Source organism: Haemaphysalis longicornis, unplaced genomic scaffold, assembly GCF_048455015.1.
Source record: "Haemaphysalis longicornis isolate Haplotype H1 unplaced genomic scaffold, Haemaphysalis longicornis Haplotype H1 scaffold_12, whole genome shotgun sequence".
NCBI classification, from domain to species: Eukaryota; Metazoa; Arthropoda; class Arachnida; order Ixodida; family Ixodidae; genus Haemaphysalis; species Haemaphysalis longicornis.
The window spans coordinates 20260944-20280033 of NW_027526225.1; the positions used below are offsets into that span (position 1 = coordinate 20260944).

Consider the following 19090-nt stretch of genomic DNA (forward strand, 5'->3'; position numbering starts at 1 on the left):
ACTGACCTAGTGTTGAACTTTGGTGCTGTGCTGAGGTTAATTGTTGCTTCCTTGTTGAAGCTCAGCGTTTGTGAGATAGTTGTTGGCTACATTAGGCGTGTTTGTGTTTTCACGCTTGTTTGAACACTTAAGTTTCATTGTCCGTAATGTTTTAATGCAAATTTTGATTGTTTGTCTGTGGTGTTTTACTTAGACTTGCTACCTTCATGGTTGGCTTTGAAGCCAAACAGGAGGTTCTTCAAGAAGTGATGTTCATTGGGGATGCCTTTGAAATGCCATCACCACTTAAAAAAGCTGTAAACCCATTCCAAGCTCCTTCCTAAGCAGGTTACCAAATTCTGTCAGTTTAGCAAGTAGCTACGGCCATCAAAACCAAACAGTGCCTGCCTCTGCGTCTGTATTTGAGTATAAGCATTTGTGGTATCTCCTTTGGGTGTTCTATTTTAGGGCTTGGGTGATTCTAAGCACTTTCGTTCGTTTAAGGTGAATATATACATAACCGATGTGGCAATTCCAGAGCACAAATACCAGGCAGCGATTCAGATTGTTTATGTTGAACCAACAAAGCAAATTTTAAAATGCTTTGCCCTTGCCTTATTTCTAAATGCAACATGCAAATGTAAGTAAATATAGATGTAGCTGTGCAATTTGTGTTAAGCTTAAATGAGACTTGTGGGGATCGTTACATGCAATGCAAGAGGTTGTGTGAAATTGGCTGAAAAAATTTCCGTTGCTGATTTGCCAGTGACTGGGCCAAGTAATCAGAGATCCTCGGAATGGGTGGTTAGGTGAAATAGCTGGAGTAATGAAGTAACGGCTGGGGAGTGACTAATTTTCATAGAGATCTAACTTCAAAACTTACAGGAGTACTGACACAAAAGTTTTGTGTTCTGTTTTTTTTTCACCGCGATAGGTGCCTGCGAGCTCACTAATCCTCGAATGGCACATTAGGTTGTTGAACGCGGTGTAAATAATTACATAGAGCTCCGTTTATTCGTGTCAGTTTAGGTTTCAGTGAAGCGAACCCTGAGGCAGCCACCAGACAGGAAGGCGCATATGACGTTGCTGTTCTCGTCTCAACACAGCCGATACCGGTCTGGGTGCCCGCACGCGTGCCAGAACGGCCTCATTGGCCATAGTCACACGTGACGTCAGTTCTAAAACTGTGACGTGAGCCCAAGGCGGAAAAGCGCGTGCCAACAGCGCCGCGGCTGCCTCGATACGTGACAGGAGCCCTGATGTCGGCCGTTTTGGGTCGAAGCGCAGATGACTTCATGAGCTTGCTCGATGGCGCAGATGAGCTTCCTTGTGCGCGCAAGGATTAAAATAGATTTTAAAATATGTTCTACTGAACGGTTGTGGTTTAAACTTCCGAGGGGGTATCTCCATATACAAAGAAAGCTTTTTACATATGTAGTGATCTGAGATTTGAAATTTCGTGTCAGTACTACTTTAAGAGAATATCAAAGTTGTCTCCATTGCATTTCAAGGTGATCAGTTCTTGCAACAAGCTTGTTACTGACACTTGGTGAAACATATGGTATATCCCTAGGTGTTGCGTTAGTTAGCTGTAGTTGTCCTAATAGCTCAAACATTGAGCAACTTGGTTGCTGTTGTGTATTGCATGATGCATTGTTGTAAACAGAAAAACGTGGTTTTTCTGGCTGGCTCACATTTCTGTTCCTGTCACTGGCTAGATCTGAGAATTTTTTTCTTCTTGGGTAAGGTAATCCAGATAGGCTTAGTGATATCCAATCAACTTTTGTTTAAAGAAGCAAAAGTGTGATGTGCTGCATGCGTGACAAAGGAAACTCGCATTTTCGTTCGAGTAAAAGAACGTTTCTTTTTTGTGGCAATTGATTATAACGTGTGTGTGTGTTGTGTGGATAGCGGGCGACAAGGCTGCCGGCGAGGTGGAAGAGGACGTGGAGGAAGACCTCGAGAAGCCCGAGCCGGCGCTCAAGGACGACATTGAGCCAGCTCCGAGCGAGCCCAGCACGTCCACTGCAGGTCCCAGCGGCTCGTCGGCTCCGAAAGACGAGGTTGGTGGCGGGAGTTCTGTGCAATGCTGCTCTTGTCTAGTGTTCTGATTTGGTCTTCAGTGTTCGATACCTGGCACGTTCCGTGCAGACTTCTTGTTGAAAGTATGGTAAAAGGCAGTTGCCACTCCATTTAGCTAGTAACTAGCTACGTTACCCTCGCGCCTCATTACCGCAGCTGGCTGTGCCTCCGCGTGGCGCAAAGAGTGCTTTACTGCAGGTATTTTGAATGTGATGCAAGCCGCTATTGTTTTTCTTTTGACTTGTTTGCTTATAAAACTACTGCAGCGATGACCAACTGCGGGAAAGAAAGCAGACAATGTCACTCGCGCGATCTCCTTTCGAAACGCGCACGTGCGCGTTGATGTCACGGTTTTGACGCTTTGGCGGGGGAATGCACTACATGATCTATTGCGGTTCTTAACTTATACCCGGGTACTGTCATCTTTAAGATACACGAAGGTTAGGCAATGTAACTTTTGGCGTTATGACTGGGCAGGTGGCGGTGCAAACTATGTTTAGGCAGCAGAATGCTCCAAAATTACTGCAAGTATGGTCTGTTTTCTGGTTCTTTTGAAGTTTTATAAGGGCTGATTGCTTTGCCTTGATCAGAGCGTTGTTGTGGGAAATTTGGTGCATTTGACACTGCCACTGGTAATATGGCTACCTTACATAGGCAGTGTCCAGGGTAGAAAGCTTTGGAATGAAATCAGCGCAACTGGCTTTTGTACAGCCGTTGGCTGCTCTCAAACAGGCATAATGCTTATGTTGGTTTAAATAGATTCTCGCTACCCTTTGGAGCATGAATTGTGTGCTCTAGGGGCATTTAACAGAGTGTCTTAGACGAGCGTTTCGAAGGCCTTCGAGTCGAATGTCATTTGACTCAATGACACTTTTGATCTGCTACACGACGTTTTTCAAAGGCCTTTGACTGAAATGCCATTTGAGTCAGAGGAGCATGACAACTGACCTTTGAGAGTCTCAAAGGCCTTTGAAACGTGAACGGTCGTACCCTCGGGCTCAGTTTCTGCAAGCCGTAATGACAAAAACAATTATTTACGAGTAAAACTGTGTGTTTGAAGCGCAAGATCTTCATAATTTTTCACTTGTTCACTTGTTTTCTTTCTCGATCACTCGCTCTACGATTACGAGGTAACGTGGTACTCTCAACACCGGCGGTGCAAAAAAAAGACAAAAAGAAGCTGGCTGCCTTGTGCATGTTTTGTGCGCACTTGTAGATATCAATTTGATCTCTAACAATTGCTTTTTTGCCCATTTTAACTCTAAAATTACATTTTCGCCAAGAACGAAACATGGCAGCCGTGGCGACACCAAAACATGGCGGGCGAACGTGGAAACTTTTAACTGCTTTTGAGAATGGTCGTGTAGATCGACAGAACTTCTTTCAGTTCGAATGACATTTGAAATTTCGAAGGTCATTCGACTTAAATGTCCTTCCAAACGCTCGTGTAGCACAGGTATTACAAAATACTTTTTTCACAGTTATGATGATGAAAATTGGTGGACGTGGGGTTTTTCCTAATTGTAGATCTAAATTTTGCTTTTCCGTAAAACTGCTTTTGAATACATTCAAATTTGATCGAGAATTTATTGAGAAGTTTGAGCTTGATAAGTGGAAACCATTAAAACTTGTTTTCCAAGCCTAAAGTTGAAATGGGCGTAACTTTTTTCGCCTCATCGCACTCTTTGACTTGTGCACAGTTCAGTGGTATACTGTGATCAGCTGTCTCTCTGGCAGTTTTTTTATGAAATCTGCTGCAAAATAAATCTATAAATCTGAATAAATGCAAAACTAGCCATTTTATGCGATACCAAAATTTACAATCAGAACGAGTAACTACACATCAATCAATCATTTTATTAATATCTGAAAATTATACATTATAATTTACAGGAGGAGGTCCCAAGGTTGGCGTCTGTAGTGGGACCTCCTATGCAGAATAACTTAAAATACACTAAATATTATACAGCAAATGATGGAACAGAGGGATGTGTACATGAATTATGTAAAGCAGAGTCAATAGGTGAAATTACGTGGTAGCAGTAACTATACAGAATCAACTTAGAAAAACGCTTAACAACAAAGTATCCGAAACAATCTTCGTTATGTCTGAGGCAGGAACATGAGGTAGCACTTTAATTCTTTTTTGAATTTGCGCAATGTGTCGGAAGACTTAATGGCGGGCAGCATAGAATTCCCTAGGGATGGTGCCAAGAAGTGCGCTGTTTGTTTGCTATAGTTTTTACTTTAGGTAAAATGAAATTGTTCTTGTAAGCAAACCTAGTGGTGTTAGTATTAACAAGACTAGCGGCCAAAGGAGAGAAACACGGAAACTCATTGCGAAGCACTTTGAACAACAAAAAAAAATACCGAGGTTATAACTAACCAGTGGGGAAACAGACAAAATATTATTTGTATAAAGCAATGAACGAGCATTCGCTCTATGCGAACTAGATGAGGTTATTCGAATAGCTCGATTTTGTATTATTTGTAATGGTGTAAGGTGAGTGTCGTATGTATTTCCCCAGCATGAGATGCAGTATGTAAAATGTGAATGAATAAATAAGTGTAGTGTTATAAGTGTTGAATGAGTGAAGTAAATCTCTTGCTTTAATGAGGATGCGCATGCCATAGGCCATTTTTCCCTTTATGTTAGAAATATGATGATGATACTTCAAGTTGGAGTTGAGTAAAATGCCTAAAAGGGAAGAGCATTTACTAGCAAAAATCTGTTGGTTGTCAATGGTAACAGATGGTGTGGATGCTGTGGCCTCTTGGTGAAAGTGGAAGACTACAAACTTTGTTCTAGAAGCGTTAATTTTTAACCTAAGATTACACCGCTTAAGATTATTACACCCTAATTTTCATCATCATAACCAATATTATTAACATTTTCAGTTTAGGACCAGCTTCCACCTCAAGTAGTTGATATGTTTGCCCCGGTAAAATGCTTGATTATCCACTTCTTTCTTTCTTTTTTTTTCTTCAATTTTCTGCAGGAGGAAGTTCCCAACCTTCAGCTGGCATGGGAAGTGCTCGAGCTGGCCAAGATCATCTTCCAGAAGTACGGCAATTGTCCCGCTTGTGTCGTAGAACGTAGTGGAGGAAATGCTGTAAAGGTTTGCTGCCTGAAGAAAATTGTGGCGTAACATTCCACTGCACCCATGCGTTATATTACGAGGAAGGTGGTGCAGTCAGTGAAATGCGAAAAGAGGGTAGACATCTAAGCGACTTGCCGAAACTGTTTCCTTGCGTACCCAAATTTTTGCTGCCATGTTTGGTTTTTAAGCACATTGTGCTTATTTAGCTTCTTTTTGGGTAAGGGTCCAACCATGCCATGTAAAGGCGTTTCTAAGGTTATACGCTCTGTAAGGCTGTATCGACATTTCCCACTGTCGCCCAATTATGTGCCCGCGACCAGGTCTGGTAGGAATGCGGATTTAAAGCAGAGTGCTTTGTTGACTAATGGCTTTGAAAACGCCCAGAGGCACGCAGTGCTGAATTTGAGAATGAGTGCTCTAAACTTTTGACTATGGAACTTTTGCTTGGGAAGAACATCAACACATTTTGAAGCTTTTTTCTGAAATGCCTTATAAACCATAAGAGTGCGAAATGCTGGGCAATTTGGTTCATAGTGTGCCTAAAAAGAACCAACGAAAAAGGACGCAGAACACATTTGCAGGACTGGTGTCCGGCGTCTTCTTTCGCTGGTTCTTTTTATGGGTATTATAAACCTTAGTTTTGTGTCTTTGCAGTGGTTTCTCTGAAGGCTGGTTTTCTTACTTTAAGGCCATCCAAAGACCATATGTATTTTGGCTATAGCAGTCTTGCCCTTTCGCTATTATGGGTAGCTTAACGTATTAATTTCTCGTGGCTGCATTCTTGTATAAACGCCGATCGCAGTGGCTAAGGCGTTGCGCTGCTGAGCACGAGGTCGCGGGTTCGATTCCCGGCCGCGGCGGCCGCTTTTCTGATGGAGGCGAAAAGCAAAAACGCCCGTGTGTACGAGATTTCGGCGCACGTTACAGATCCCCAGGTGGTCAAAATTAATCCGGAGCCCTCCACTACGGCGCGCCTCATCGCCTACGTTGCGTCGGCGCGTTAAACCCCACAATCAATCAATCAATGTATAAACGCCGATCGTGCATGGGCATCGACGCACATGTGTCAGTTGTGTGCGCAAGTTTCAGCCAGAATGAAACTTCTCAGCCGGCAACATCGTGAGATGTCTAACTTATCACTTGTTTCAGTAATCACACTAGGTACACTCACCTGAGCTGATAAAGGGGGGGTGCAAGAGGGTGGTAGAGGTCAGTTCCATGTTGAAAAACAGGAAACATTTGGTGCGGAATGCCTGAACGTGGCGTGGAAAGGTGCTGCGCACGATTAGCGTGTTGGCCTGCTTGAGCGCTTAGCGCTTGTTGCACAGTATGCATGGGAAGGCTGTGTCAGGCAGCAGACTTGCGAGTTCTTTAAAGGAGCCATGAAGACAAAATGCAAGTTTGGTTCATTCAAAAAGTGCCTCGTTACAATCGTGCTGACAACACTTTTAATGTAAACTTCGCTCAAATAAGCTACATAATTAGGAAAAAGGGAATGGCCATGCGACCCACTAGCTCATTTCCTGCAACAGAACCTATGATGTCATACCAGCCAGCTCTGCGATTGGCGGAGGCCAGAAAAAGCAAACGCAAATTAGGCTGAGCTGATAAGCTTGCCGAACGGGCTATTTGCGCTTAAATCTAGGCCACATTTTTTTTTTAAGAATGGTTGGACAAACAGTGGAAGTTACGAAAAAAGCACATGTAAACATAGAAGTACCAATGCGTACTGCTGTTGGTACTGCACGCACTATGCTTCCTTTAGATGCACAGTACTGCGGGGCTTTGGAGTTGTCTCAGACCATAGAGTTTCATACAAATAACTAGAGGGGAAACTGGCGCTAGTGTCAACGCGAACATGGCAGCAGCGCCTACGCTTCAATGGGAATGATGGGTAGTTCTGGAACCGGATTGCGTAGGATCAAAACAGGCCTCTGGATGCGCAAATTGTGTTTTTTGACAAAAAAGCTCTCATTGCCCGGTTCTCCGTTTACAAAATTACATGGCTAACAAGAAAGTTAGTGACGAAAAATCGGTTTTGTACGAAATAAAACGGCGCGTTTAAATAAAAAGCAGACGCGGAGTCGAGGAGGTTTGTGGAGCAGGTTTGCCATTTTCTGCCAACTACAGCGGGACGCGGACTTCTTTAAAAACTACTTGTAAAAGTTTCGGCGCTGGTGGTTTGTAATAGTAAGAAAAGTTTTGTGCTCATAAGAAAAAAGAAACTGATTACCTTTGGAGAAGTTATATAGTGACATTCATCAGCTGCGTTCCTATCAGCCGCCGATGCTGCTGTTCTATGCCGTAGGAGCCGGTGTTCGCACAAAAGGTGTGGCTGTTCCAAGCGATTCGCAACCGCCGTCAGCTTTGACAATACATTGCTCTGCCGAATGAGCAGCGTCGCAACTCCTAATTCGCAGACAACTTCGCTGCACAAAGCGGCGTCATTTGTGTTTTCGTGCTCGCTGTGCGGCAATGAATTGATAACCCACCCAATTCGCAACTCTGGTTATAAAACATTCCGCTCAGGGCGGCGTAGTGCACACAAGGCATGCAGTTCAAGGAGAAACATATTTTCGATCGCTCCTCCCAACACCCCGCGTAAGCAAATGCGTTCATGTATATCCAAAACGAAAACGAAACTGCCTGCAATCCATAGCAAGTTCCACAAGCCATCGAGCGCCAATCCGAATCCAGAACTACCCATCACGCCCATTGAGGCGTACGATCGCAGCGTCAGTTTCCCCTCTAGTTATATTGTAAGAAACTCTGTCTCAGACGACACTGGCCGATTGACGCAAGCGATGGTGTCTTACGTGACCGTATTTGTCGAGCGAGCACCATGTTTCACGAAATGATTATTTTCTCCATGAACAAAAACAAGCCGGGATTAAATATGGTCAAAAACAAACCAAAGGCAGAAAACGGCTTGCCACGGTATGATGGCGCCATCTAGGTTCACCAACGGTAAACAAGGCCTCGAAATTGGCTGCAGAGCAGTCGGTTCCTGTGATGTCATCGCAGACGATTTAGCGGGAAAATCAAAATTTTAACTAAAATTGATTATTTCTCGGTGAATAAAAGATTGTTTGCATCAGGACAAGCGCGGGGGGCACTATAAAACGCGAAATCTTTCAAATTAAACAAACTTGTATTTTGTCTTCATGACCCCTTTAAAGGGTCCATGAAGACAAAATACAACTTTGGTTAACTTGAAAGGGTTAGGCTTCAGTACCTTACTCAGCTCCATTCCGGCTACGAAAAACGGTTTTTAACAGACAAAAACACAAGAAATACTTGCGAACTTTCAAATTTCGCGCCACCGTGACGTGTTATCGGGACGAGTTACGTCATATGGGCCATCGCTAAAAACATAATTTTCAGTGTATTAACTGCAGGTTAGCATTCAAGTGATTCGGTCAAACGGAACTAGTCGCCCACTACAATCGTCCAGTCATGTGTCCTGGCGATTGATCAGTTCGGTCACCGTCAATCGCCCAAACAAGATTCTGTGACGTCATAGAAAAGTTGCCGGAAACTGGCTAGCGAGTCGCCACTCCTCCACGCGTTTTCTTTAAGGGGGGACGCGGGTCTTAGAATGGTCAAAAATGGCCAAAATATCGATTTTGAGAAAATCCAATTTTTGGAATTATTGTACCTTCAAGCACCTGCCTTCAAAATATCAACGCGAAATTCCATCGGGAAATACTCTAAAATCATGTTTTGAAACACCTCGAGGGCCACGAAATGCCCCGAATTGGGCAAAAGTTGCTTCAAATTCCCGCGCGCCCCGCGGGCGAAGCAGCCGGCCGATCGCCGCCATCTTGGTCTTGTTTTGAAGCTTGTTTCTTTGTGCGCATTTTGCGATATCTCAAAATGGCGTCGCTTGAGTAGAACGACCGCCCTTGCCAGTTTTCCGAAGGCACCTTCTCGGCCGCCGATTGGCTAGAGCGGGCGCGCGCGGTTTGAGTTCGCCATACGACCCCTCCCATTGGTCGGCGCGACTGCTGTCATGGCGGTCGCCATCATGGCGTCTGCTACGCACGTCTAACGGAGTCCGCTCTTCTGGCGCAGCGCTCGCTTAGAGCAGTTTTTTTTTACAGTTTCTTTTAATTCTTCCATCGCGTACTTTCGTGAATGATGCCAGGAGACGTACGTTTGAATCATGCGCACGGGAAGCGAAAGCGTCGTCCGCCTATCCCAAGGTCGCGTGGTGCGACTTCGGGCCGCTCGACTCCGCCGGATGAGAATCGTTCGCCGCCTCGTATTGCCTCGCCTGCCCCATCGCCTGACTAACCACCTCCGGAATCCATACCTGGTCCAAGCACGTCCTGCCGGCTTGACACGAGGTATTACACGGCGGAGGAGATCGCCGCGCGTACGGAACACGCGGACGAGGTCAAGCGCGGAATGGAGACCAAGTCAGCAACGCAGCGGAAATTCGACCTCCTTGAAGTGGATTTGGCGCACTCAGAGGAAGAATCCGGCACAGATTTTGTCTTAGTGGACTTTGCAATGCTGAAGGACCTTTTTGCGCACGTCAGGTGCGGCAAGTGCGGGCTGGCGGCGCTGGATTTGAGGAAGCCTGACCGGCAGTACGGCCTCGCCGTGAAGCTCGAGGTGACGTGCTCGGTTTATGAACACCGTGTGGAACGTTTTTCCTCGCCAAGGACCGAAGGATCTGGCAATATCACTCTTTTTGAAGTGAATATGAGGGCTTTGAAAAGTATTCAAAGCATCGGGAAGGGGGTGACTGCTCTGTCAGATTTTTGTGCTGGTATGAACTTGTCCCACAGAGGCCTGCACCACAAGACATTCCAAGCGCACTTGAGGAAAGTGGTTCAGGTTTGCGAGGACACTGCAGCAGCCTCTGAAGCTGATAGTGTGCGTGCCATCAAGGACTTGTACTCGGACCTTGGTCAGCCGCCAAACAACATAGATGTGATGTTTGATGGCACGTGGATGACAAGGGGACGGTTGTCACACATTGGAGTGGGCTGCATCATTGAAGTGTACACCGGCTTGGTGATTGATCATGTAGTCCTCTCTAACTTTCGCTTAGGTTGCGCCATCGGACCCAAAGCTTCAGATGAGGGCTACGAAGATTGGCTGGCAGACCATGAGTGTCAGCGAAACATTGACTGTGGTGCAGGACGCATGGAGGTAGAGGCAGCCCTGATAACGTTCAAGCGCTCGCTCTTCAAGAATGGGCTGCGGTACACAACCGTGATGTCCGATGGAGATAGCCGCACCATGCACGGCTTGAAGGAAAAAGGCGTCTATGGGTTTATCCCCATAGGCCAAGAAAGTTTGCCTTTCGGCTACATTTATTTTCCCCAAAAGACTCTTTTGAGGGCCAACAACATGATGCATTTGCGGAAAACGCACTGCGCAGTGTCCCACCCCTGTATCCTCTCAAACTTCCAGCATAAAAACAGCGAATGAAATAGCCTCACCAAAGAACAAAAAAAGGGGGCACCTAAAGCAAGTTTCACCCTCATACTTTTGCCGTACACAATATTCTGGGTACCACAGTGCACTGTAATAGATGATGGCACTTCACGAAGGACTGTTGCAGTTTTCACGACGCCAGCAAGACACCACCAGATTTCACAACGCTAACAAAATGCCAACCGATTCGAAGTCGATAAATTTTGCTAAATTCCTGATGGGGTCCGTTACTTGGCCTTTTGTATCTCCAGTTCTAGTTGACATTTTTGGAATCCAAAGACAGATTTGAAAATGGGAAGAACATGTCTTTGTTACTGGGAAAATTTGAAGCTACACTACTGACGGTTCATCTCATAACACATGGCCAAACTTCAAATGCAGTTTTCTCAGTTTCATATTTTTGGACACTTCCCTCAGCCTTACGCAGCTTTTTGGAAACTTCTTTTTGCTTCACAAGGTCAATCTTGGTACCATTTTTTTCAGTACAGCCTGAGGCAGCCGATGACATTCTTAGTTTTTCTGTTTAGGCTACGCATAAATAATGACTTGCAGTTATTTTGATGAGCCAAAATATCCAATACTGCCATTTTTTGTACTTGACATATTTTTTTAGGATGCCGTGACTTTAGAGAAAAACGAAGAATGTCATCGGGTATGGGAACTCTCTGGCTATCCATTCATGTAATTAAAAGCGACAAAATGCAATGCGAAAGTTCATTAAAGCTACGTAAGAAATTACCTAATTGCGGTTTAGACTTTGTATTATAACTTTTGAACTAACAGCACCAGCTCAAATATAATTGCATATTTGAAATCTACAGAGAAAAGCACATCCGTGTGCAAATTTTTGTAAGTTTCTACCCATAAATAAAAAAGTTAGTTTTAAGACCCTCGTCCCCCCTTAATATCTCCGTTATTTTTCCGAAGCTTGCGATGAAATCGGTGTCATTGTTATCACGACAAAGCAGTCTTTCTAATGAACCAAACTTGTATTTTGTCTTCATGGCCCCTTTAAGGACCATATGGAAGGGCTGCAAACAAAACAGGTGGCGGGCCTTTACATTCTTCAAAGCAGTGGAAGGGTTATGCAAAGCTGGAACATTACACGAGGTTTTGGTATTGGCAGAATGACAAGGTTCAGTGTAGGAACGGTTCTGTGTTGTCTCATCTAACTTTGTGAGTTGAATGAGGGCTGTGATTGTGACCCTGCCTTGCATGAGGGATGAAGGATGATTTCATTCGGTGGGATGAACTGGCACTTGGGTGGAAGGGCACGGCATGCAGTCCCTATTGCACTGTTCGTAAGGGCCTGTGGCCACTAATTCTCTCGAGCGGTGCAGACTCGCTTTCACGCTCGCACGCACACTCACTCGCAGTCTCGCTTGCCGACTCGAATGCAAATTCCAGGCGTGGCATGAACCAGCACTTGCGTAAGAGGAGAAACACATTTATTGGCGAGCAGTGTTGATGGGGGTGGCCAGAGTGGGGAATGAAATCGCGATTGCTCTAGAGTATGTGTGGGACTGTGGCCTTGAGCGGTGTCGGCCTGCTTCCACACTGACCTTCACACTTTTAGATTCTTGCATTCACGCTCGCTTGCAGACATAGACGGCCAGAGCCTGTATTGCTTCCCAGCATTAATAAAGGGTCGGGGGCACTCTTGCACGGGGGCAGTGATTCGTTTGTGCTGCTGCTGGTGCAGGCAGGCGGAGGAGGGTGGGGAGAACAGCCGCGAGTGCCGGCTGAAGGTGGCCGACGTGCTGCTCAAGCTGGGCGAGATCAGCCTCGAGTCGGACAACTGCGAGCAGGCCGTCGAGGACCTGGGCCAGTGCCTGGCCATCCAGCGGGAGCTGCTGGAGCCCGACAGCCGCCAGGTCGCCGAGACCCACTACCAGCGGGGGCTGGCCTTCTCCTTCGGCGGCCAGTACCCGGAGGCCGTGGACGACTTCCGGGCAGCCGTCCGGGTCCTGGAGCTGCGCGTCGAGAACCTCTCGCGGTGCGTGCGGTGGCCGAGAGCCCGCCTGGTGATGAGTCTCGCACGATGCACGTTCACCGCGTCAGAGTCACTCAATATACACCAGTTGCGAAAGTTGTGAGGTACTCGAGGGATTGTGGCTGCTGCCATCCTCATCATCAACAGCCTAGTCAGGCCCACTGCAGGGCAGAGGCCTCTCCCATTGACTTCTAACAGCTCCTGTCCTGCACCGCTCGAGTCCAGTGTCGGCCATCGAATTTCCCTATTTCATCCCTCCATCGTGCTATTGGCCTTCCCCTTCTTCCAGTCCCCTCTCTTGGATTCCACTCCGGCACCCTGATTGTCCACCGGTTATCGGTTCATCTCACTACGTGGCCCGCCCAAGTCCATTTTTTTTTTTTTTTACTTGAACGATGATATCTTCTACTCCAGTTTGTTCTCTGATCCAGGTAGCTCATTTCTTGTACCTGAGTGTTATTTTTGACATTTATTTAAAGAAAGAAGAAAATGGGGCGCAAACTAGATGTGAACGAAGAAGACGGGATAGTACAGATACAGGTGCCAACTTCCAACTGTTTGTTTAGAGGAAACCACATGAATTTATACATGACTTATCTAGACAGAAACAACAAAAATAACAACCAAGGTGTTATCACGCTAACAAGTGTAGAAGGTGGTGACAAGGCTGGAACAAGTACAACACTGCTGATGGTATGACAACATATCCACTTCAGCCTCAAGAGAGCAATCAGCGGTCCTAATGCGCGTGCGTGCATTCCTAGCGCAGACCAAACCGCAAAGAGAAAACTGCACATGCTAAACTACACGCTGTGATTCTAGAATGACATTTTTTTTTGTCACTTAACTCTAGTGACGGTGTGCTGACGCACTTGTCACCTGCTCTTTTTATATGTCTTATCCCGTCTTCTTCGTCCACGTCTAGTTCGCGCCACCTTTTCTCCGTTCTTTAATTATGTACCAACTAGCTCAGCAACAAGTTTTGTTAACTCCTAACATTATTCGTTCCATGGCCTGTTGGGCGGACCTAGGTTTACTTTCTAGTTGTTTAGTAAGGCGCCAAGTTTCAGCTCTAGATATCGTCACCGACAGGATGCTCTGGTTGTAGATTTTTCTTTCGAATGACAAAGATAGCTTACTTTTCGTTGTTTGGGAGTGCTTGCCAAGTGCTCCCCAACCCACACCTATTGGATGGAGTCAGCACTAACCACCTGTCCAAGGTAATTATATTGTACTTCTTCTAGCGTTTTGTCTCCTATGCTGAAGAGGTCGCTATGGCATGCTTATTCCTTACTTTAGATTTATTCATATTTTTTTTAGCCCCACGGCCATTTTGGCGACTACGCTGCCGGAAGTCGTAAAACAAAAACTGTTGAAACATCGGTAAACATCATTTGAGGTAGTTTTTTTTTTCTTATTTGAAAAGACTGCTTTCTGTAATAAGTTGTGCTGTAGAGTTTGTTTGGCAAAGTTCAGCTTTTGCCCCCTAGGGGTGGCGCCAAGTCACTTACCCTTCTTAGCCAGCAAGAAAACAGATGTGCCCGCTTGGCCTGGATTCTGAAGTGAATTTTCGCAACTGGTGTGCCGTATTTTCGCGCGTATAACCCGCACCAAAAATGCGGAAATATCACTCGCAAAGTAGAAGTGCGGATAATAGGCTGGGTTTTTCCTTTAGTGCAGCTTCACGGCAATGCGCGTCGTGCCGTGAAGTTCCTACACAGTAACGCTGACTAAGCCTTCCATGGCAGCGATTGCACAAAACATACAAGGACAAGCAAGAAAAAACAAGGACGAGCGCACTCTAACAACTGAATTTTATGCTTTTTCTGTCTACAGACTATGTGATGTGCTGCTTGACCAGTATCTTTGGTGCAGCCTTTCCTGTATCAAATGTGCGGGCAATACGCCAAGATTTTTTTTATTCTTTTCCGGTGGGCACAAAGTGGGGGTGCGGAGATTCTATGCAGGGGCGGGTTATACTCGCGAAAATATGGTATTTTGAAGAACTCTGCACTGCAAAGCTTGGGTGTCCGTTCTGCACCTTGGGTGTTGTCAGCGACACCGAGCTTCAGGTTGGCGGTCGTCGCGGTTAAAAGAAAAGTGCCCTGCAGAACTATTTTGTCACACGATACATTCAAATGTAGGCTTGGCCACCTCAGCACTAGGTTTATCGTATTTGTCGTTTCGGACCGCTCGGAACTGCTCAACAGCAGCTGTGCCCTATTTTATTTGCCCTAGAATTTGTATTGCTAGCGCAGTTTCTGGGAGTGCCCAGGGACTGCTCAAAATTTCCCTGGACTGGGGAAAATGGGCAGATTGTAGGATGCCGCTCAGAGGAAATGATGGCCACTCCAAGTAGAAGTGACAATTCAAAGCAACCCAGTGCCAAAACTGTTAACCACAACCTTCTGCAAACTGGTTTTCTCAGTCCTAGCAGTGTTGTTTCCTCTACTAAATACTGTGTGGCCTGCAATCGCTCCTTCGAAAAGTCGGTGTGACCTAAGGGCTGCCACAAGGGGTCTCGGACTTCACTGAGGACCTCATTGTGGCAAGGAGTCTGTTGTGTCATCTTTGTCTAAAAAGGGTGTGTTCTTTACTGCCTCTAATTATGAAATGCATGGTACATGTGTGGTGGCCAAGCTTTATCAATGTCTGAGCTCTGTCAGGGTGCCTTTGTGGAGCCACTTTTCCAGTGTCAAGGTAACGCCAAGCACTTGAAACTCCGTTAGGAGGCACCGAGAGATGCAGCCAGTCTTTTTGAACCACTGTTTTGCACGCAGTGGATGAGTGAATGCAAAGCAGATTGGTAGCTGGTCATGTTCTTCAGGCAGGAATGAAAGGGGGTTCCCTCCCTTGGTTGCTAACAGGTTCATCGAGGAAGGCAGCAAGAAGGAGCGGCAGGGCAGCCTGGACGAAGACCCCGTGTGGCTGGCCGAACGCGAGGTGGAGGAGCTCAAGGGTCTGCTGCCAGAGGTGCGCGCAAGGGTGGAGGACACTGAGGACACCCTCCGGCAGGACTGCCGGGCCCTCAAGGACGCCACCATCCAGAAGATGAGGGACCGTGTGCCCGTGAGTCTTTTCCCGCCCCCCACCGGCATACCCCTTTCATGTGCGACGGCGTATTGCGTTTGAAGACTCGCTGAGAGGAGCCTGCTGATTTATCATTTCTTATCATTTGTGTTGGCTCTGCGTAGCCCATGTGAACCCCTATTTTACCCAATGGGCATAATAAGCCTACTGCTCTGGGTTACTTGCAAAGCACAGAAGCGGAGCAAAACCAACGTGACATTTGAAAGCTCCGACCTCATCGGCTGTGGCACTGAACCTCGCACTGATTTGCGGTGTAGTTTGGTGCTGTCTTGGCTTTGAGTATTTTGATGTATGCAGTAGCCGACCGATTTTTCGGACGTGCAGGGGAACGAGAAATAGTCCGAATAAAAGAGCACTCCGAAAAATCCCTGAGTCGTTACTCTGGCTGTTCCTCTGGAAAGTCTGGAATAGCCAGCAAGTCCGATTTTTGGAGTCCGAAAAAACGGTCGGCTACTGTATACCTGTTTCTTGATAAATGTATATACAGTAGAATCTCGATGATACGAATCTCGCGGGACCGCGAAAAATATTCGTATCATCCAAAATTCGTATGAACCAACACAGACCAAAAAATTGAGCGCTGAAAAAAGTTTTCGTTTATTTCTTTTCTTACTTTCGCGTGAACAAATCCATGATTTTTTCTGCTTTTTTTAAACCCCCACGTCACAAAGCAGTCATTTCTGGAGCGCGTAACGCTTCGCCTAGCTTCGCGCTTGTCTCCTCAATCCCGGTGTCCAAGCTCGCTACACGCCGCAACAGTCAAGCGTGAACTGCATGGTGCGTTTTTGCACGTGATTCGCACGCCTCGGCTTTGCGCGCGCTGTATTTTCAAGGCCGCATTGACGATTTCGCGCCCGCGGTATCTCCTACCTCGGTCAGAAAAAGACGCTGACGACTTGCGAAACGCTCGAGACAGCCCGCTGGCTCCGCCCGAGATGTTTAGGCTTAGCACTCCGGCAGATATTTTATGGGCGCTTTCACTAGCGGCGCGGATGGTGTTTTATAGTACCGTTTTCGCCAACGTTATCAGCTCCTTTACTGCACAAGAAACTTCGTGTCTGCCTTGAGCGGCATTTTAAAGAGCGGCTAGAAGCAGTCGCTCAAGCGGCCGTGCCACTTCGCGGCCGAAGCCATCGCCATGTTGCCGCCGCCGGCCGCGGCGCGCGCAGCGTGCGAGAGGTTTCGCGGCGCGCATGGGGCGTGCGGGGCGTGTTTTCGCGAGTAGAAAACAACAGCCCGCCCGTTTCTGGAGAAAGAAGAGTGACAAATGGGGAGAGAGAGCCGTCACTTGCTTGTTCAGCAGTCGGGCACCTCGCCGGCTCGTTCGTATCATCCGCCGGGCCGCGCAGGTCCGTTCGTAACAGCCGAAATTTTTCCCATTGCAAACAATGCAATTTTGCCGGGACTTTTCAGAAATTCGTATCATCCCAAAATTCGTATCACCCAGAATCGTATCATCGAGATTCTACTGTATTTCATTTTTTTGGGGGAGGGCGCTCAGAAGTGCAACAATAGCTCAAGGCTTTCTGAACTAAGAAAAGGCCACCCGCCGTTATTTTTTCTCTCCTATTTTTACTCTGCTACAGTAAATGTTTTACTCATTCCCTTGGAGGTGCTTACTCGTGAAACACACTCGCAGTACGTTAAGTTCTGCACTGCTGTTCTTTCATTGTGTTGTTGTATGTGTTCCCATTATTTTTTATGCAATTAGAGGTCATCATATCATTGCCCCCTAAAAGATGCTACTAGCCTGCATTATTATTAGGTGTGGAGTACCTTAGGACCGCACAATGTCCGTCCGCGTCTGTACGCATAGCAATTACAACCGCAAAAATTCACGTAGCCACCAGCAGGATTCGAGCCTTTGTCTGGTAGACCCGACAGAGTTGGTGTCAGTCGTCTTACCCACTGGGCTATGACAGTGAGTTAGTACCCGAGAATCAAACGGCTTACTCTCTCACCTGTAACGGTGCGGAGTACCTTAGGGCCTCCCAATGTCCGTCCGCGTCCATCCGTGCGCCCACCGCCATCAAGCGAAATTCGATTGGAGCTGTGAGTTGCAGTTTCATTTAGGGAATAATCAAGGTGCAACTCACGGCTCAAATCCAATGACGGTCGGGGCGCAAATCGGATGTCATTTCGAGTCCCCGTACTCCGCACCCTCGCCATCATCCACAGAGTGGAAATGCTGCCATTTTTATTTCATTACCTCATATTATTAAACCAGGTATTATTTTTACTGCCAGTTTATCAAAAACCAGTTGCAGTGGAACCCCGATAATACGACTTTCAAAAGACCGCGCGAAGGCATTGTATGGCTGGAATACGGGTAAATGCCGGCCTTGGTCTCGCGTGACAGGCGTGACTTGTTTAAGTGTGCGTTCTTGCTTAAATTGCAAACCTTAGGCTAAAATACAAAGTTTCTTACAAAGACTCCTATTTTGTGCCCCTCCCCCCTCCAAGGTAGACGTCTATGCTAGCCCACCAGCCTTGTGTCTCGCGCTTGAGATATAAGCTGAAAAGGCTGACGCAGCCGAGCAACTTGAGAGGGGAAAGGCGAGAGTGTGGGACTGGCAAGGCCAAGTGGGGCGAACGATAGTACAAGGCGGTGATAAAAAATTGCGGGAAAGTAAGGAATGTAAGGAGCGACAATGTGGCTTTGAAGGACACTGATAAGCTGAGAGCAGAGGGAGAGGAGGAGAGAGAGCACTGTGAACGGAAGAAACTTGGATCGAGCGGGTGAAAAAGCGGGGGCGGTCGATCATCTTTGTGGGGTTGTGTCGTATGTATTTTCACGTTAGTTGGCTCGATGGGAGCTTCAGATTCACGGTCCGCCGGCCACCTAGTGACTTCTCGCGGTTGGCGTGTTGGTGTTCTGCTGCCGTCTGGGGCCTTCAAAGGTTAATTCCCTCCCGCCAGTACCCGCCTGCTCTCTTGCGTCTGTTCAGCCAGTGGTCTGGCCTGCCTGCGGACCTTTGCTGCACCTCAAGCAGCGTCAAACGGGGGTTCAGAATAAAGAAAGGTTGGGACGGGGTGGCAAAGTGGTGTAAAAGGTGGGAAAAATGCTGGTTTATCCCCACCAGGATGCGTCATATGAAAGGGACCGGGTGCACCAGAGTGTTGTATAATCGGGGTTTTTAATGCGTCGTTTCTATGGGGAGTTCGCTAAGACCGCGGTGATCAGTCGTAAGAAGCGAGTCGTCGTAAGAACGGGAACCGTATTGTTGTGGTTTCACTGTGCTAGTGTCGGGCAGAATTGTGCCAGTTTACCGTAGCTCATCTAGAATGAAGTAGACGAGCCATTATGCTTTTTGGGTCAGCTGTAGGACTACAGTGTAGACTGCTTACAACGTATGTCATCGGAGCCACGAAAATCCGCACTATAAGTGTTACC

The 19090-nt window shown here is 46.8% G+C and overlaps 1 protein-coding gene across 4 annotated transcripts in view; it reads left to right on the forward strand.

The window, feature by feature from the left end:
• Positions 1–19090, forward strand: part of Nasp (Nuclear autoantigenic sperm protein) — a 35379-nt gene that overhangs the window by 8192 nt on the left and 8097 nt on the right. For all 4 annotated transcript variants that reach the window (XM_077692991.1, XM_077692988.1, XM_077692989.1 and 1 more), the window contains 4 exons: positions 1891–2042; positions 5061–5125; positions 12316–12609; positions 15474–15675. In XM_077692991.1, the coding sequence (XP_077549117.1) occupies positions 1891–2042; positions 5061–5125; positions 12316–12609; positions 15474–15675 (713 nt within the window). The remainder of the gene's footprint in view (positions 1–1890; positions 2043–5060; positions 5126–12315; positions 12610–15473; positions 15676–19090) is intronic.